We start from the raw sequence: 19,564 nt of genomic DNA, 5'->3' as shown, positions 1-19,564 counted from the left end.
TGGTCATATATATTAAGTGACCAAGTTCATCATTGCTGCTAAGAAAATTTTACTTCTGTAATTATGTGTATACATAGGAGAGAGAGGAGAGAACAGGAACCTTTGCTAGGTACCTAGGGACTCTTTTAAGCACTTCCATGTGAATTAACTCTTTAAATCCTCACAATCCAGTAGAGTGGACATTTATCACTGAGAGAAAACGTGGTGGTTAAGATTAAAAGCTCAGACTTGACCCAGACTGCTTGGTTTCAAATCTTCCCCTTTTACAACCGGTGTTAAGTAGGGAGGTAGTAAGTAGGTACATTGCTGGGTAGTAAATAGGGGAGTTTGGATTAAAACCCAAGCTATATGACTCTTAGTACGTGGATTTGGCTCTTTGGGCTAGGTGGCTGGGGTCTTGGGATTACCTTCTCCATCATTAGTCTGAATTTTCCATGATCAATTTTTGACACTTCCTGCCTGGGAGTGGCTGAACGTTGTGAAAGACAAATACACTCACTAGTTCTCTAGTTACAGTATTTCATTTCTTTAAGTGTAACATTCAGTTTAATAGGTCTGTCAGTGTTCTTATCTACATTATTTTCAAAGGCTGCATAATTCACGTTTCTGTATTTGTACCATGATTTACTTACGGCTGTCTTTAATTTCAGTATTCTAGTCCCCCAGACAGCACTTCGCCTAACACTGAATATGCACTCAATAAATGTTTGCTTAAGGTATGAATGAACTAAAGAACCGCGGAACAGAGACTCAGAGGGGGTCGGTCTGGGAGTTCTAAAGTTCGGGAGGGGACACGGGGGCGGGCAGTGGCTGTCACATGACGAGGCGGGGCAAATCCCATGTGCTCCGCCGCGCCGGGCGCGGCTCCGCCCTTTGCGCCGGTCACGTGGGGGCGCCGGCTGCGCCTGCGGAGAAGCGGTGGCCGCCGAGCGGGATCTGTGCGGGGAGCCGGAAATGGTTGTGGACTACGTCTGTGCGGCTGCGTGGGGCTCGGCCGCGCGGACTGAAGGAGACTGAAGGTAAAGCCGCCATGTCCGGGCCCGACCCGGCCCCTCCCCCCGCATCCGCCGCCATCCGGGCCGGGACCGGCCACCCTATGCCGCCGCCCGGCGTCCTGGCTCCGCGGCTCAAGCCCAGGCCTCGGCCTGCCAGGGCCCGATCCCCGGCCCACGTGTGCTCGGCCTGGCCCGGCCTTGCCGCTGGGTGGGGGTGGGGGAGCGCGGCACCGGAATATGCGGTCCCCGCGGCCCGGGAGGGCGCTGGGTTCGCCGGCCGCGAAGTGCCACCGCGGCCCGAGCCGAGGAGGCCCCGCGGGCGCAGGCACCGCGGCTCCGGGCCCGCCGCCCCCTCCCCCCTTTGCGGCCCGGCCGCCGGGAAGTGACACGTTGTTCTTTGGCACTGGCCGGCTCTGCGCAGGGAGGGCGCAGGGGAGGGAGGTGGCGGCGGCGGGCAGGGAGGAGCCCCCGGCCCCGCCCGCCCTCCAGGCCGACCCTCACTTGCTTCAAACCGGCTTCTCTTCGGCCGCCGCCCGCCTGGCCTTTTACGGCCCGACTCCCGCCCTTCCTGGTCTTCACTCCCGGGTGGCGGCAGGCTTCGCCTCTGGCCCCGCGCGGGTGTCCCCGTGGCCACCCACGGCAGGCGTGCCTTGTGCGCCTCTGGGCCAGGCCCCGAACTCGGTGTCCCCAGGTGGGGGGTGGGGACACCACAGCCGAAGCTGCTAGCTCCATTTGTGATCCGGGAGCCTGGTGCCAGCGAGACCTGGAATTTCCGGTCTGGTTGGTCTTGGGCCCCACGGAGCCAGGTTGATACCCCTCACCTCCCAACCCCAGGCCCTCGGATGCCCAGAACCTGTAGGCCGCACCGTGGACTTTTTCTTAATCGAGGGGGTGAGTGAGGGGTCTGTTTCAGCAGGTCAGGGGGGTGGTTGAGGTGATGTGGGTTTGACAACGTGTTGGTGGGGACATAAGCTGTGTTTTTTTCCTGCTCATTTACCCCGTTTGCGCCTCCGGGGTCAGTATGGGACCTAGCTCTTGCTTCAACTCCTCCCCACGTCATTTGCCTTAAGCTTAGGTCCCTTCCCCTTTCCGAGCTCCAGTCTTTCCCAACAGGTGCTGGGGGGACCCTGATGTGGCACCAAATGAAATGAACAAAGCTCCACAGCCTACAGGCCCCCCACCCGCCCCATCCCCTGGACTCCCACAGGTAATTAGGAATTAGCAGAGTCTGGGGGGACTAGGGGGAGACCAGGCAGCAGGAACAGGTTCCAAGCCTCTGGGTTTTCCCACCCCCATCTGTGTCAGGGCAAAGTGCAGCTTCCTGCTGCCAAATTGAGACAGGGCCCCTGGCTGTTCCCAGGGGCTGTCATGGGGAGGGGGCATATGGACTGCTGAAGCTCTTGCCACAGATCTGCTCCCCTTACTTCACCAACTTGGGTTTCTGTCCCACCCGGGTTTCCCCTCTTGCTGAACTCTGGTCTCCTCCCTTCAGCCAGCGTTTCCCCCGGGGCAGACAGCACCGGTGGTGTTCAGTACGCCACAAGCGACACAAATGAACACGCCTTCTCAGCCCCGCCAGGTGAGGGGCTGTGGGGAGGGGAGTAGGGGACCTTGGTGGGAGCCATGGAAAGCTTAGCCAGCTTGGGCCTAGGATGGAAACTGGAGGCCCTGTACCTGCCCCGATTTCCTGACAGTTGCTCTGTGTTCTTTCATGCGGATATGCACTTTGCACTGTTGATTACTTATGCCCCTTAGGGAGTATGTAGTTGGTGGGAGTGGCATTACTAGGGGTCCTGGTGCCATGAGAATTGGGGGCAGTGCTTTGGACCCTGCTGCCAGCTCTTGTTTTCCTATTTCCTCCTTTTAGTGGGAGGCTGCCATTGCTCCATTCCCTTCTCTTCTCTTTGGACTATGGCGAGATAAGCACTCCAGCTGTTTTTTTGTTTTTTTCCTTGCTTTGTTCCCTAAATTTTTCCTCACTAAGCAGTAGGAGAATTTTTGTCCTACTTCCTTTACCCACCCCCCCCCCAACCCCCCACCGCCCCAATCACCTTGGGGATAATTCTCTTCTTTCCTGTCCCTATGTGCTCTCAGGGAGGATTCAGGTCTCTACAGGTAATAATACCCCTTTGCATATCCTGGACCTTCTCCTGGTCTCACCCTTACTCTCCATCCTAGTCAGGGGCTAGACGACATAGGGACTGGGAGGCTTTAGGATGGGGACTTGTTTGCTGTCCAGATTCTCAGTTTCAGGCCGACCGATGCATGTTAGGGGCTAAATCTTGCTGAGTGCATACCTGGGAACTGGGCGGCTGTTGCATGTTAGCTCCTCAGTACTTTAGATTGGAGCAGTGCATGCTGGGGACTGTGTTGCCCGAAAGGGCTTTACTTAGGCATGATGCATATGGATGTTAGGGAGCCTCTGTGGAGGGGTAGCCTGGTGGAGATGATATGAGTATGCATGGCAGTGAAGGAGTAAATAAACAGAGTGCAAAGTGTATACCTGAGTGTGGAGGACATGTGTTGAGTACAAGAGGCCACGTAACTCATTTGATCAAGTGGGTCTTGGAAGGACTGGTCCCCATGCTCCAAAGTCCCCAGTACTTCTCTCCAGACTAGAGACATTGCGGAGTGGCCATTTTGCTGTCCAGTTCCGCCCCTTCCCAATATCAACTGCCTTCCTCCCTCCTGACAGCACTTCTACCCTAGCCGGGCCCAGCCCCCGAGCAGTGCAGCCTCCCGAGTGCAGAGTGCAGCCCCTGCCCGCCCTGGCCCAGCTGCCCATGTCTACCCTGCTGGATCCCAAGTAATGATGATCCCTTCCCAGATCTCCTACTCAGCCTCCCAGGGGACCTACTACATCCCTGGACAGGTGAGGCTGGAGGCTTGGGTAATGGAAGCCACAGTACTTTGTACCCCAATCCTGACCCTCCAGTCCCTGTAGAGGTGGGACTTCCTTCTGGTCACTGCCCAGAGTTGGCTTGTCTTGTCTTGCCCTACATTCTCTCTGTAGTCTGATATGGTACTCAACTCCCTCAACTCCTTCTCTCTCCTCCTACCCCTTCCCCCTCCACCAGGGGCGGTCCACATATGTTGTCCCGACACAGCAGTATCCTGTGCAGCCAGGAGCCCCAAGCTTCTATCCAGGTGCAAGCCCTACAGAGTTTGGGACCTATGGTAAGCAGGGGAGAAAGTCTGGTGAGAGAGAGTCCCAAGGAGTATCTAACTCAGTTTCTAAGACCTTTTCCAGACTTGTCTCTTGGTCTAAAAATGATAGAGTTGATAGGTAGTAGGGATTAGTGCTTAATATGCATGGGTTGGGCGGTGAGCTGGGGATTTTATCCTATTGCTGAGAATTGGAGTTTTTCCCACCTTAAGGAATACTGGATCAGGCACCAGTTTGAGAGCTTGTTAGTAAATATTCCCCATGACACTTGTTCCATGGTTGGGGGAGCCCCTGTAACATGGATTTGGGAAGTTTTTGTAGCTGTTTTTCATTTATATTCTAGGAAAGGATTAGTCTGTAATTTATAGCAGTGGTTTCCAAAATTTTTTGACCATCAGGAAAAATTTTGAGTATGTATCCCTAAAATATGTATGTTTTTGTTTATTTATATGTATATATATCTTAAACACTTAATGTTGTTTGTGGGAAACAAGTAAAGATTATGGATGAGACTAAAGAATGCATCCCATTTTGGAGACCATTGCTTTAAGGAATTAATTTTTTCTCATCCTGGGCCCCAGTTCATAATATTATTTTTTGTTTCCTTGCCCCTGAGCAAAGGGCTGGAGACTGGAACGGGATTCAGGTTGAGTGGATCAGGGTTGGCAAATCTGTTTTTCTCATTCTCAGCCAAAGACCTGATTCTGTTTCAGGTTAAGTGGTTGCTCAGAGTATGTGTGTGTGTGTGGTGCCAGGGGGTGGGTTACAGACATAGCACCTTACGGAGTAGAAGAGGAATAGACAAGAGTCCTGGTGTGCGGTGGGGAAGGAGTGCTTACCTACAAGGGGTGTGTGTGTGTCAGTGTCAGGAATTCTTGTAAACGCAGTACAGACTGGTTCCCCAGCTTTGATAGACACCTAATTCCCTTGGGGAGGAGGGTGGGGCAGGCAAGGGGCTGGCTGTGGGTGATGAGAGGTTCTGGGTCTGGGAGGTGCTCAAGCAGGCATTTGTATATGGTTGGGCCCTGACGCTGCCACCATTCTTTCTTTCCCTGTGTTCCCCCTCCCCCCAAGCTGGCGCCTATTACCCAGCTCAGGGTGTGCAGCAGTTTCCCGCTGGTGTGGCCCCCGCCCCAGTTTTGATGAACCAGCCACCCCAGATTGCTCCCAAGAGGGAGCGGAAAACGGTGAGTAGCAGCAGCAAGGGGCTCTAGGACATCTGGGAAAGGGAGAATTAAGGTCAGGCGCGTTGTGGGTCAGGGAGCAGGAAGTTGAGGAAGGAGATCATCAGCTGAAGTGGGCAGAGAATGGGGACCTGTAAAGTGTTCAGGTTCTTTGTAATTTTCTAAGATTACAGTATAGAAGCAGCTCACTTGAAGACTGAAGTGGCTAATGGGGAAATTCCTGAGATAACTGGGTTCTGGGGTCTAAAAGATCTGAGTTTGGTTTGGGGTTTCTGGTGGCTTGCTTTAGAAATGGTTTGTTTCTGTGGCCCCACCCCCCCACCTCCAAGTCCTGGAAGCTCTTGAGGCCTCCGCCTCTGCTCAATCCTCAAGCCCTGGGCGTGGTGCCCAGAATAGGGTGCCAGGGCTGGGGAAGCCGCTGAGTCACCCTGGCTCCACCCACTGGATCTGGGCCCTGCCCCCAGAGATCAGGCCGACTAGCCACAAGTGAGCTGGATGGGTGCTAGGTGTAGGGGTCCTGGGCCCCAGGGTGTGCAGCTACTGACTTGGGGGACTGCTGGTGGGGCAGGGATGAGGGAGGGAGGGGCATTGTGATGTACGGGGCTGCTCTGTGAGGTCAGGGGTCTCTTAGGGGTGGGGGCCAAGGCAGGGACTACAAGAGCAGCCAGATGGGTTGATAGTAGAACTCATGGGGTTTCTGGCACCCACCCACCTACTTCCCAGTGGAGGGTGGGGGGTTGGCCTGCAGTCTTAGGAGTGGGACAGGGTGGAGAGGTGGGCTCCTCCTGCTTTCCACTCATCCCGTAGCTTTCTTTCCCCAGATCCGAATTCGCGATCCAAACCAAGGAGGGAAGGATATCACAGAGGAAATCATGTCTGGGGCCCGAACCGCCTCTACACCCACCCCTCCCCAGGTACTGTCAGCTCTTTAAGTGATTCTCTGGCTGGGATGGCTGTTCTGCCCTGGACTCCCAAGTCCCTTGGTCTTTTCCTTCAACTAAGGGATTTATTTCCCTGCTTTCCTGGATTTCTAGGCAGAGCTAAAGTAGGAATGGCTCTAGTAAAGAGGGTTGTGGGACACTTCAGGGCAAACTTGGTGGTAACTCTTTGTGTCCTGCAGACGGGAGGCAGTCTGGAGCCTCAAGCTAATGGGGAGACACCCCAGGTTGCTGTCGTTGTCCGGCCAGGTATGTAAGCATGTGGGGCAAAGTTTTTGCAGGGAAAAGGAGTATGACAATTTAAAATGCCAAAGGGATGTGGTGATTTGAACTGGGTGCGGGAGAAAAATGACTGGTTTCAAGTAGTGGAATTTTGAGGGATTGGATTTTGGGGCAAAAAGGGAAAAGGCTTAGGTGGGAGAAGATTGGCAGGGGCGGGGGTGTTAGGCTGAGAATGCTTTGACTGTGAGGAGGAGGAGGAGGAGGAAGAGGAGGAACAGCAGCAGTGAAGGACTTGCCTTTAATTATTCATTCTTCCTTCTTGTGGTGCAGATGACCGGTCACAGGGAGCAATCACTGGGGGCCGGCCAGGGCTGCCTGGCACAGAGCATAGTCCTTCAGAATCCCAGCCTTCATCACCTTCTCCGACCCCATCACCACCTCCAATCTTGGAACCAGGGTCTGAACCTAATCTTGCAGTCCTCTCTATTCCTGGGGACACTATAACAACGGGGATGATACAGATGTCTGTAGAAGAATCAACTTCCATGCCCCGTGAAACTGGGGAGCCATATTGCCTCTCTCCAGAACCCACACCCCTTGCTGAACCCATACTGGAAGTAGAAGTGACACTTAGCAAACCAATTCCAGAATCCGAGTTCTCTTCCAGTCCTCTCCAGGTTTCCATCCCCTTGGCATCTCCCACCGTGGAAATTCTTCCTGAACCTAATGGCACAGTCCCATCCGAGGATCTGGAACCAGAGCTGGAGTCAAACCCAGAGTTTGCCCCTCTTCCTCCCCCAGCTTGTTCCTCTGAATCCCCCACGCCTATTGCTCCAACTGCCCAACCTGAAGAACTGCTCAACGGAGCCCCCTCGCCACCAGCTGTGGACTTAAGCCCAGTCAGTGAGCCAAAGGAGCAGGTCAAGGAGATTACAGTACCAGTGGCTCCCCTCACCGTCCTCACTGCCACTCCAGTTATAGTTCTTCCAGCTACTTCCCCTGCTTTGGAGGAGGAAATGGAGGAAGAGGAAGAAGAGGAAGAAGAAGGAGAAGCAGGAGAAACTGAGAGTGAGAAAGGAGGAGAGGAACTGCTCTCCCCAGAGAGCACCCCTGTTCCAGCCCACCTGTCCCAGAATTTGGAGGCAGCAGCAGCCACCCCAGGTAAGGTGTGGCTGGATGGTAGAGGTGGGGCAGGCTGGAGGGTGTGGTTCTTTCTGCTCCTTGATGATCTTCATCCATTTGTGCCATTATGTCTGGGTCAGAAGCCCTGTGATGGAAACTAAGTTAGATTAGGTAATTTTAAGTCTAGAGAGGGCACGATGGAAAGAGGAAATGTTACACAGTGGCTGCTTTTTCTTTTTCCTAGGGGTCAGGGGTACTTCTTAAGTTATTTCTAGTCCTTTTTTTTTTTTTTCTCCTAAGTAGTGGCAGTATCTGTGCCAAAGAGGAGACGGAAAATAAAGGATCTCAATAAAAAAGAAGCTGTAGGAGACCTTCTAGATGCCTTCAAGGAGGTAAGGGAGAAGTAGATAGTAGTGGAGGGGAGTGGGCAGAGTTTGGGTATTGAACAGTGGTCATACTGCAACCAGAGTGAATGTCCTATGGTCACAGGTGAACCCAGGAGTACCAGAGGTGGAAAATCAACCTCCTGTTGGCAATAATCCTGGTCTAGAGCCTGAGGGCAGCAGTGTGCCCCCACGGTCTGAGGAAGCAGATGAGACCTGGGACGCAAAGGAAGACAAAATTCATAATGCTGAGAACATCCAGCCGGGGGAACAGAAGTATGAATATAAATCAGGTATTCTGAAGGAAAGGTTAAGAGGGCTGAGAGTACTTTTGTCAGGGCCCCAGGAGGCAACAGTGTGATTGGTGTTTATCCTATTTTCCTTGCAGATCAGTGGAAGCCTCTAAACCTTGAGGAGAAAAAGCGTTACGACCGTGAGTTCCTGCTTGGCTTTCAGTTCATCTTTGCCAGTATGCAGAAGCCGGAGGGATTGCCCCATATCAGTGATGTGGTGTTGGATAAGGTTGGTGGGCTTGAGGGAGAGGCTGAGTTTGTGCTCGCTAATAGACTGGGGAAGAGACTGAGGTCGTAAAAGAGCAGTCAGTAGCCCGAGCCTGTTTCTGATCCTTCTCTGTCCTTTTCACAGGCCAATAAAACACCACTGCGGCCACTGGATCCCACTAGACTTCAAGGCATAAATTGTGGCCCAGACTTCACTCCATCCTTTGCCAACCTTGGCCGACCAGCCCTCAGCAACCGTGGGCCCCCAAGGGGTGGGCCAGGTGGGGAGCTGCCCCGAGGGCCGGTGAGTGGGACTGGCTAGAGGGGCAGATGGGCAAGGGGAGTTGGGGGTGTGTGGCCCTCTGTATCTTCCTGGGGGATGGGGAGAAGTCTGCCCTGGAGATGTGTGGTAGCAGTGTCTCAGGTTGTGCTGACTATTTCTGCATCTTCTCTCATCCTCTTCCCTTGCTTAGCAGGCAGGTTTGGGACCCCGGCGCTCTCAGCAGGGCCCCCGAAAGGAGCCACGCAAGATTATTGCCACAGTGTTAATGACTGAAGATATAAAGCTAAACAAAGCAGAGAAGGCCTGGAAACCCAGCAGCAAGCGGACAGCGGCTGATAAGGACCGAGGGGAAGAGGATGCCGATGGCAGCAAAACCCAGGTACCAGCAGTCCTGCTTTTGGTCTCCATTCCTTCTCTTCAAGGTTTGTTGAGCCAGCTTTGCCTTTTTTCTTCTTTCCATCCTCATCACTAGCATCTATCTTAATGAAGTCTGCACCAGCTTCTCCCATTTTTCTCAGTGGCCTCTGTTATTCTGAGAACTTCACTGGATCCTGCATCTTCTCTGTCCCCTCTCCCCACCAGGACCTGTTCCGCAGGGTGCGCTCCATTCTCAATAAGTTGACACCCCAGATGTTCCAGCAGCTGATGAAGCAGGTGACGCAGCTGGCCATCGACACCGAGGAACGCCTGAAAGGTGTCATTGACCTCATCTTCGAGAAGGCCATTTCAGAGCCCAACTTCTCTGTGGCCTACGCCAACATGTGCCGCTGCCTCATGGCGGTTAGTTTCCACTGTTTGCTAAATCTTGTGGTCTGGCTCCCAAGATTCCTTGAGTCCGGTTTTTTTTGGTTCTCCTCCAGCCTTTATTGTTGATGGCAGCCAGGAGGAGGCAGAACCAGGGCTAGAGGTCTTCCTGGGTTAGGTAGTTAAAGACTGGGAGGGCCTTCCCTGCCCTGGACTAGTCTGAATGTGAAATTCTTTTTGATGTACAGCTGAAAGTGCCCACTACAGAAAAGCCAACAGTGACTGTGAACTTTCGAAAACTGTTGTTGAATAGATGTCAGAAGGAGTTTGAAAAAGACAAAGATGATGATGAAGTTTTTGAGAAGAAGCAAAAAGAGATGGATGAAGCTGCTACGGTAAAAGAAAACCCATCAGCTCCTCTGCCCACCCATATCCTACTTAGCTATAGAATTGGAGGTGAGGATAGTGGTTTGGGGTTTCTCCACCTCAGGATACAAGTGCTTGTTGCTGAGTTTAGAAATCGAGATAGTGGAGGAGAGTGTTTTAGCTGTATGGCTGGGTATCTTGATGCAATCCCTGTCCCTTGATTGGCAGGCAGAGGAACGGGGACGCCTGAAGGAAGAGCTGGAAGAGGCTCGAGACATAGCCCGGCGGCGCTCTTTAGGGAATATCAAGTTTATTGGGGAATTGTTCAAGCTGAAGATGTTAACAGAGGCAATAATGCATGACTGTGTGGTTAAACTACTTAAGAACCATGACGAAGAGTCCCTTGAATGTCTTTGCCGTCTGCTCACCACCATTGGCAAAGACCTGGACTTTGAAAAAGCCAAGGTAGGGGGTCCTGTGGTGTGGAAGGGGACAGGCTGAAGCACGTGGGACCTGCTGTCTGATAGGCTCCCTGTTGGGCTGTTGTTCTGGGCCACTGAAGCCACAATAATAGAGCTGAAGTCATGCAGCCAAAGGTGAGGAGTTAGAAGCTCCTGGCCTGATCCCTTTGCTTCTTCCTAGCCCCGAATGGATCAGTATTTCAACCAGATGGAAAAAATCATTAAGGAAAAGAAGACTTCATCCCGAATTCGCTTTATGCTGCAAGATGTGCTGGATCTACGACGGGTGTGTGTTCCTTGCCACTGCTGATCTGCTTCTTACCCCACAGCCCCCAATTCCCGACACTGCTTTGTCTGGCTCTCTCTGATGTAATTACCTTGTGACTGGTCTCCACAGAGCAATTGGGTGCCACGCCGCGGGGACCAAGGTCCCAAGACCATTGACCAGATCCACAAGGAGGCGGAGATGGAGGAGCATCGGGAGCACATAAAAGTGCAGCAGCTAATGGCCAAGGGCAGCGACAAACGTCGGGGTGGCCCTCCAGGCCCACCCATCAGTGAGTTTGAGGCTAGGATTGAGGAGCGGGCAGTGTGAAGGGTTGTGCTTTCCACTGATGACTTCTTGTTAGTGCCACGTGTCTGGGCCACTGAGACCCCATGATGGAACTGAGGATCTGAGGAAGCAAGGCTGGGGGAGCTGCTCAAAGGGACAGGGCTACTAGTCCTTACTCATTCTAATATGCTCTCCTTTTCATCCCAGGCCGTGGCCTTCCACTTGTGGATGATGGTGGCTGGAACACAGTCCCCATCAGTAAGGGCAGCCGCCCTATTGACACCTCACGACTTACCAAGATCACGAAGGTAGGGGTGTGTATATTAGTGATGTAGATAGGCATCAGTCTTAGTTCCCTCAGTCTCAGATTGGGAAGGTGACAGCTGAACTTTAGACTAACTGGTTAGATTACCAAAGATAGGACTGTCAACCCTGAGGCTGTATTCATGTTGTTCTGGGCCACTCAGTGGTCAGCAGACTGACATGCACACCAGATTTGGCCCATTCCCTGCTTCCATACATCCCACAGGCTAAGAATAGTTTTTACATTTTTTAATGGTGGAAAAAAAGTGAATACTATTATGTGACATGTCATGTAAAATTTATATTTCAACATCCATAGTTTTATTGGATGACTTCTTTATTGGATGAATTCATTCCGTTTATCATCTGACTGCTCTTGTGTGAAAGCGGCAAAGTCGTATAGTTGAAAAGAAACTGTGTAGCTGCAAAGCTTAAACTATTTACTATTTGGCCCTTTACAGGAAAAGTTTGCCTGGCCCCCGGTCTAAGCTGTTTGTGGCTGTGTGTGGCTGGGGTCTTTGGCCAGATCAGACCCGTGACTCTCTACTCCCTTTTCTTCCTCAGCCTGGCTCCATTGATTCTAACAACCAGCTCTTCGCACCTGGAGGGCGATTGAGCTGGGGCAAGGGCAGCAGTGGAGGCTCAGGAGCCAAGCCCTCTGATGCAGGTATGGAGGCCACTGTAAAGAGCTGGGTGGGAATTAGCTCTTCTGAGGGTAGAGCCTTGTCTTTGCAGCAGGCTTGTTTCCTTGTCTCTGTGGGAGGCTTTCGTAAAGTGGTTAGGTGATACAAGATCCATGCACTTGGTAGGACCAGAGACTGAACTCCTTTAATGTTGAGATCAGAACCAAGTATCCTAAACTGGTGATAGGACGTAAGAAAATAGGGATTTTATTCTTTATTTTCTGCCTCCTCAGCATCAGAAGCTGCTCGTCCAGCTACTAGTACCTTGAATCGCTTTTCAGCCCTTCAACAAGCAGCACCTACAGAAAGCACAGAAAACAGGCGTGTGGCCCAGAGGTGAGGTTTTGTAGGTGTCTTTGTGCTTCACATGGATACTCTGATTGGGTTTGAGTTGCTGCCCCAGGAATCCTCACACACACTTGTGATGTTCAGAGGCCTTGGCTGAGGTTGGGGTAATACTCCTGACACCAAGAGTAAGGCCCGACCATTGCTCGCCATGTCGGGCAGTTAAAGGAGAGCGTGTCTGGACAGTACAGGTGAGAAGACCATGTGTTTGTCTTCCAGGAGTAGCTTGAGCCGTGAACGAGGTGAGAAAGCTGGGGACCGGGGAGACCGTCTAGAGCGGAGTGAACGGGGAGGCGACCGTGGGGACCGGCTTGATCGCTCTCGGACACCTGCAACCAAACGGAGCTTCAGCAAGGAAGTGGAGGAGCGGAGTAGAGAGCGGTCCTCCCAGCCTGAGGGCCTGCGCAAGGCAGCCAGCTTGTCGGAGGATCGGGACCGCGGGAGGGATGCTGGTAAGGGGCTGGGAGAAAAGGGGAAAGGAATGATGTGGGCTGGTTGAGGACTAGCCAGTCCCTAGGCAGTCTTCAGAACTCTAGACCCTCTTTACTGAGAAGATAGAAACTGGAGTCTTTGACCTGTTTTTTGCCCTCTCAGTGAAGCGAGAAGCCACCCTGCCCCCCGTGAGTCCCCCAAAGTCTGTGCTCTCTGAGGAGGAACTGGAGAAGAAATCCAAGGCCATCATTGAGGAATATCTGCATCTCAATGACATGAAGGTTAGCAGTAGGAGGGGTCTGAGTGATGACTGAGTGTGCGGAGACCATGCTGACAGATACGGAGTGTGGGGTCTGGGCCAGACACTTTGCCTCTATATCCTTTGCCCCTTGCAGGAGGCAGTGCAGTGTGTGCAGGAGCTGGCCTCACCTTCCCTGCTCTTCATCTTTGTGCGGCATGGCATCGAGTCCACACTGGAGCGCAGCGCCATTGCTCGCGAACATATGGGACAGCTGCTGCACCAGCTGCTCTGTGCTGGTCACCTCTCCACTGCTCAGTACTACCAAGGGTATGACCTACTTCTGTGGGTCTCCACTTCTTACCCACCCACAAATTTTCCTCCTCTGTAGGACCTGTGGAACCTTGGATAAGAGTGTAGGCTCCTCAATTGTCCTTGTCATCATTACTTTTGGCAGGGATGGGTGTGAGCCATCTAAGGACAAGAAGTTGGACTTAACTTGAGATATTATGCTCCATGTTTAGAAAATGTTCCTGAGGGGCTCATAGTTGGTCCTTTAGCCATGTTGTGTTGCCCCAGAAGAAGGGTGGGGGCCTGGCTCCTTTTTCCTAGACTTCTCTGACTTCGAATCCCCTTTGCAGGCTGTATGAAATCCTAGAATTGGCTGAAGACATGGAAATTGATATCCCCCACGTGTGGCTCTACCTAGCGGAACTAATAACACCAATTCTGCAGGACAGTGGGGTGCCCATGGGGGAGCTGTTCAGGTGAGCTCCCTTTGGTGGAATTCAGGGGAGGTAAAGATAGGAAGAAAGAGGGAAGGGGAGGGAGGGGCAGTAGCTTAAGACATCTGGGTTTAGGGAGGAATGGAGTGTAGTGTATTGAGAGGGCTTTAGAGGCTGTCAACACTGGAGTTTTCTTATAGGGAGATTACAAAACCTCTGAGGCCCCTGGGCAAAGCTACTTGCCTGTTGCTGGAGATCCTGGGACTCCTGTGCAAAAACATGGTGAGTTGAGAGCCTTTTGGGGGTGATGTGTTCAGGACTTTTCTTTCTACCGTATAATTTTGGCTACTTGTGGTAACATTGAAGCTTCACGGCCCTTTGGTGGGATGGGGTTAATGGGGATGATACTGCTATGTTGGTACCTGAGAGTGGCTGGCACTCCCCTAGACCCGTTCCTCTTGTGAGTTCTGGCCAAAGCCAGGGACTGGGAATTTAGACCGTTGATTGATTGATTCATTTATTCAACGAGTGTTGTCTTTTTAAAAAACATAACATATTGCATACTAGGCCCTAGGAGTACAGTGAATAAAACACAGGAAACAAATTGGGAGAAAAAAAGTAAGAAATGATAGTTCAATAAAAACAAAAAGGTGTGAAATAAAGTAGTTGAGATGGAGTGTCTAAAGTACTGTGAGGTTGCAAAAGAGCCTCTGTTTGGTAGTGTTCATGACGGTAAGCTTTTCTGAAGCTGCCTTGTGAAAGTTGATTGGTGACTAGCAAGTGGAAAGGTGGAAAGATGGGAAAGGCAAGCCGGGTGTGGTGATTAGTGGTAGTGAGAAGTTGAGAAGTACAGTTTCAGAAGAGTTCAGCTATCTGGAACCTGGGGGAATGAGACTTTGAATTTGAAAGGGATTGTTCTTTTGGCTTCATATCCTTTTAGATAGAAATTTGTATCCGGGTAATTTCTATTTAAAAAAGAAAAAGCATATTGAACTGCTTATGTATTTTCGTTGACTCCAAGGTGACATAGATTATAGGATATATTCTGTGAAGAAAGAAGACTTACTGTCGTATTCTTTAAAGGCAATGTCACTGGTGAGACAATTCCAATTTAGTGGTGGTAAAATGGACATCCTTAAAATCCATGAACTGCAGTAATCTTGTTAAGGGTTGATGTCATCATTTCGAATATCTGTTATAAAAGAGTGACTTTAGAATCTCCTGCGTTTGTTTATGTGAGGATTTCCGATTTGTGTTGGGGGCGAGGTGTATATCTGCTTCTAAAATTTTCTGAACTTAGAAACCATATAAGCATGTACTTGTTAGTTTCCTCCTTTAAGCATTTGTTACTTGGAATAATGAAAAACTAAGTTATTTTAGGAAAAGAAATGCAGATAAGTGTGGAAGGCTGGGATGAGAGATTTGGATTTGGTTGTTTCCTTTTGTGGTCCAGTAATTCTTTGAGAATCCTGTGGAAGCTAATTTCATCTTTTCTGGAGGCTCTTCAGTCCCCTTACCCCCAGTCTCAGCACTGTAGTGGATGAGTTCTTGTGTCCATGACTGATGTCTGTGCTCAGTTCTAAACTGAATGCATGGAGGGATTGTGCCTGTTTGGTACCTCGATAGCATCTTGAGCCCCTAGCCCCTAGCAGGCACCTAGTGGACTTTCAGTAAATTTTTGATGGATGCCAATTTTAGGGCTGTTAGATTATTGGAGAGAGAGAGTTGCTGAGTTGGTCTTGTGTTTTTTAGGGTCCCAAAAAGGTGGGAGCATTGTGGCAAGAGGCTGGACTCAGCTGGAAGGAATTTCTACCCGAAGGCCAAGATGTTGGCGTATTTGTTGCTGAAAAGGTTTGTGGTTGGAGTTAACTCCATTTGGGGCTGGCTGGTCTTCTCCCTCTTTTCTCATCTCACTCACATTGTTCACTTACCTCCTGACTCTGGGCCTTTCCGCTTGCAGAAGGTGGACTATACCCTTGGAGAGGAGTCACAAGTCCCAGGCCAGAGGTTGCTCTCCTCAGAGGAGCTGAGCAGGCAGCTGGAGAAGCTGCTTAAGGAGGGCAGCAGTAATCAGCGGATATTTGACTGGATAGAGGTATGTTTCTCCTGGATACTGGGAAAGAGGAATAAAGGAGAGGTAGTTCTTGGTGTGGTCGTGGGGGCACAGTTCAGAATTTAGGAGCCATGTGTTTCTTTTCTCCTACACAGGCTAACCTGAGCGAGCAGCAGATAGCATCCAACACATTAGTTCGAGCCCTCATGAAAACTGTTTGCTCTTCCGCAATTATCTGTAAGAGGAGCCAGGGAGATGGTGGGGCAAGGGTGGGCCCAACAGACAAATGGGGGGAGGGAAGTTTTGTTTTTTGCCTCCTAGTTCTGAACCAAGCTGAGGGTAAATGATTCCATTTATCTCGTCTTCCTTCCTGTAGTTGAGACTCCCCTCCGAGTGGATGTTGCGGAGACTTCCCTCCGAGTGGACGTTGAGGTGCTGAAAGCGCGAGCAAAACTGCTACAGAAATACCTTTGTGACGAGCAGAAGGAGCTGCAGGCACTCTATGCCCTCCAGGCCCTTGTAGTGACCTTAGAACAGCCTCCCAGTAAGAGCCAGGCTGGAGGGACTGGGGTGGGGTGGAAGAACTGCCAGATAGGTAGCAGGGGCAGACATGCAAAGATTCTCAACCCAAGAAAAGTGGTTGGTCATTGGAGAGCAGAATGCTCTTGATGATTGATTCCTACCCTCTACAACGTTTGTTTCTTTGCCCACAAATGGAAGAAGTTAGACTTGGTCTTGAAGGTTAATTGACTGCCTATTTTGTGCTTAGCTCCCTGTTAGATGCTAAGAGTACAGAGGTGATAAATAATGTTTCTCTCTGCCTTTCACAGGGCTGAGATTTTTTTTTTTTTTGCCTCATTTAATCCTCACAAGTATTGTTTAGGGTAGATGGTATTATCTTCTGTATTGGGAGACTGAGGCTTCGGTTAACATGCCTGAGATTATGTAGTTAGCAAATAGGTATGTGCTTGGGCCCTGGGATATTAATGGTGAATAAGTCAAACGCAGTTCCCATGCTATAGGTAATAAGTGCTAGAAGATGGATCCTGAATGGTGGTCTCTGGTGTGAGAGGGTGGAGCGGGGGGCAGGGCAGGATGCGAGTGACGTAATACTTAGTCTGAGAGAGGATGAGTCGGAATTGACAAATGGAAACTAAATGACAAATGGGAAGGGGGAAGACTTGGAACAAAGGAACTATGTGTAAATGAAAGCCTTGCGGTAGAAAGAACTGGATGCAAGGTAAAAGAACTGTTTAAAGAAGGCCGTTGTGGGAGAGTACAGTAACCAAGTCATATGTGAGGCAAGGTGAGGCTGGAAAGGTGGACATGGGTCAGGTCACACAGGGCTGGGTAATCCATGGGATGAGTTTTGGACTTTAGCCTAAGTGTGAGATTTTAAAAAGCGAGGAATAAAAAAATTATCTTAGTTTTTAGATCATCCTGGCCATTAGAAGGAAGAGTGCTGTGAAATGGGTGAGTGAATGTGGTAGGATAAGCAGATTAGTGTTTTGGTAGTAGCTCGGCCTGGCTGCTGGCAGTGAAGATGGGAGAGGTGTGGGCAGATTCGGGATGTTCACTGGCCCGGGTAGAGGGCAATGAGAGATCAGAAGTCCTGAGTCCCAGGATGGTTTTTAGTAGGTGAGGTACTGCCCACTGTGTGGTAGAGAACACTGTATCAAGTTGAGTCTGGTCATATTGAGTTTGTGGTCTGTGGGTAGAGGTGATCAGAGATGTTGGTAGACAGTGGGTATCTGAATTCATTTGTAGAAGAAGAGGTCAGGGTGGAGGCTGATCTGTGAGTTGCTAGCACAAGGCAACACATGTGCAAGTCAGGAAAATAAGGGGTTTCCTGAAGGAGCATGTAGAGGGCCTGAGATAGAATCTTGAGGAGGTAGAGGACCCACAGGTGGGTGGTGGATCAGAGGTGGACAAGATTCTATGAACTAAGGACAGTAATTTTAGGAGAGGGAAGTAGTCAGTAATGCAAGATGCTATGTGAAAGTTCCGTGAGAAAACACCTGAGAATTAAGGGCTTTTGGAACGTAAAAACATGGAGGCCACCCTGGCAGAAACATTTGACGGAGCAGGGGGCAGAATCTGGATTGGAAAGGACTGAGTAATATTTTACTGAGACATAGGAAAAAAGGAAAAGAGCAAACGTAGATAGTCTGTGAATTCTCATCGAAAGACAAAAATCTTTTGTGTGGCTTAAGAGATAACAGTTGTAAAGGAGGCCTTTTGTGCTGAGATGGGAGAAACTTGGGCTTGAAAATATAGAGCAGAGTGGATAATCAATTGTACAGGATCCCCAGGTGGGTGTGCATGGGATTTAGAGCACAAGTTTTGGATTAGTGGCCGGCTGCTACCATTGCTGTGGGATGGGGGTGGGAGACTGTCCACAGGGAGTGGGTGTAGATTTTAGGGTGTGTGTGCCCTGAGGAACATCTTGGCTTGCACCTTCTCATAGATGGCTCAGTCAGAATTTCACAGATGGACTAGACTCTAGATCTTATGCTTTATTCAGAAGAAATGTATTCACTACTTGGTCTCTTTGCTCTTAGAAATGTAAAGTTTGCTTTGGAAATACTGGCAGTGCAGGGAAGGGAGTAGGTTGCATTCAGGGTTATAGGACAGATATTTGGGAAGGCTGACTGGTAGGCAGGGGTGAAGGAGAAAGAGGATCAGATCAGGGAGTTGAGCCTGAAGGAATTCACTGGGACGGTGACAAGAAAAGATGTTCCTGGTAAAAGGTGTAGCACACGTAAAAGTGTCAAGGCCAGAGAGAGTGTGTATGCTCAGGAGATGTGTGGAAAGAGGAAATTGGGATCAAGAGTTTGTCAGAATCTATAATGGGGACCAGTGGATGTTGCAGGTTATATACCTTCAACTTGTGACTGATATATCTAGGACTGGTGATTCATCAAATTTAGGAGTACCAATTCTGCATATAGTTTTCCCATTAAATATGAGTGGAGAAATTTGAAACTGCCAGGGTGAAGCTGGGCGGTTTTTTAAGGTTTGGCCAGGTGACTGATAACTGCACACCAGTCTATTGGATCATGAGATTAGCATCCTGTCACAGACTTAGTCACTTTGAAATGATCAGACACACAAATGTCAGAATGGTGGGTCAAGGGCCTTGTTTTAACTGTGGAGTTTGGGAGGGATCCATTAGGGGTGGGATGGGGTGGCTGTGGGCAGCATACCTCTTAACTCTGTCTTGCCTGCTTGCAGACCTGCTTCGGCTGTTCTTTGATGTGCTATATGATGAGGACGTGGTAAAAGAAGATGCCTTCTACAGCTGGGAGAGTAGCAAGGACCCTGCTGAGCAGCAGGGCAAGGGCGTGGCCCTTAAATCTGTCACAAACTTCTTCACATGGCTTCGTGAGGAGGAGGAAGAGGAGTCTGACCACAACTGAAGGCGGGTGGGGCCGGGGACTTGGAGCCCCATGGACACTAGGATGGCCCAGCCAGCTGCCCGGACTGCAGGGGGGTCAGCAGCGGCGGCGGCGGCAGTGGGTGCCTGTAGTGCGATGTGTCTGAGCTAATAAAGTGGCTGAAGAGGCAGGATGGTTTGGGGCTGCCTGGGGCCCCCTCCAGGATGCTACCAGGTGTTCCTCTCCTCCCCCTGGGGCACAGAGATATATTATATATAAAGTCTTGAAATTTGGTGTGTCTTGGGGGGGGCACCACTGCCTGCCCCTGGGGTCTTTTTTTATTTTCCGAAAATCACTCTTGGGACTGCCGTCCTCGCTGCTGGGGGCATATGCCCCAGCCCCTGCACCACCCCTGCTGCTGCCTGGGCAGGGGGAAGGGGGGGGCACGGTGCCTGTAATTATTAAACATGAATTCAATTAAGCTCACTGCT

General features: G+C 50.7%; 1 protein-coding gene and 1 non-coding gene across 14 annotated transcripts; both read left to right on the top strand.

The window, feature by feature from the left end:
• Positions 1-866: 866 nt before the first annotated feature.
• Positions 867-19,554, top strand: EIF4G1 (eukaryotic translation initiation factor 4 gamma 1). Of its 13 annotated transcripts, none has more exons than XM_011382326.2 (33): positions 867-1,019; positions 1,830-1,886; positions 2,109-2,202; positions 2,488-2,574; positions 3,691-3,867; positions 4,073-4,172; positions 5,236-5,348; positions 6,167-6,259; positions 6,466-6,532; positions 6,836-7,666; positions 7,931-8,019; positions 8,117-8,303; positions 8,399-8,532; positions 8,656-8,814; positions 8,987-9,172; positions 9,376-9,573; positions 9,786-9,932; positions 10,132-10,368; positions 10,546-10,650; positions 10,762-10,921; positions 11,125-11,225; positions 11,785-11,887; positions 12,137-12,239; positions 12,468-12,700; positions 12,843-12,961; positions 13,076-13,248; positions 13,560-13,685; positions 13,844-13,925; positions 15,396-15,494; positions 15,604-15,738; positions 15,852-15,933; positions 16,073-16,240; positions 18,931-19,554. In XM_011382326.2, exons 3-33 carry the CDS (start codon positions 2,143-2,145, stop codon positions 19,113-19,115), a joined length of 4,839 nt encoding a protein of 1,612 aa, XP_011380628.1. In that variant the 5' UTR covers positions 867-1,019; positions 1,830-1,886; positions 2,109-2,142; the 3' UTR covers positions 19,116-19,554. The 13 variants fall into 13 exon arrangements, with proteins under 13 accessions (XP_011380628.1, XP_011380620.1, XP_011380612.1 ...); XM_011382318.2 differs by having other exon boundaries at positions 8,984-9,172; XM_011382310.2 differs by having other exon boundaries at positions 7,928-8,019.
• LOC111734394 lies at positions 10,971-11,046 on the top strand. Its single transcript, XR_002778434.1, has one exon. It is a non-coding gene; the product is annotated as a small nucleolar RNA SNORD66 (small nucleolar RNA).
• Positions 19,555-19,564: the final 10 nt, after the last annotated feature.

This window comes from Pteropus vampyrus, unplaced genomic scaffold, assembly GCF_000151845.1.
Source record: "Pteropus vampyrus isolate Shadow unplaced genomic scaffold, Pvam_2.0 Scaffold14, whole genome shotgun sequence".
NCBI lineage: Eukaryota > Metazoa > Chordata > Mammalia > Chiroptera > Pteropodidae > Pteropus > Pteropus vampyrus.
The sequence above is the reverse complement of the archived record's forward strand: the minus strand, read 5'-3'. Positions and strand labels throughout refer to the sequence as shown.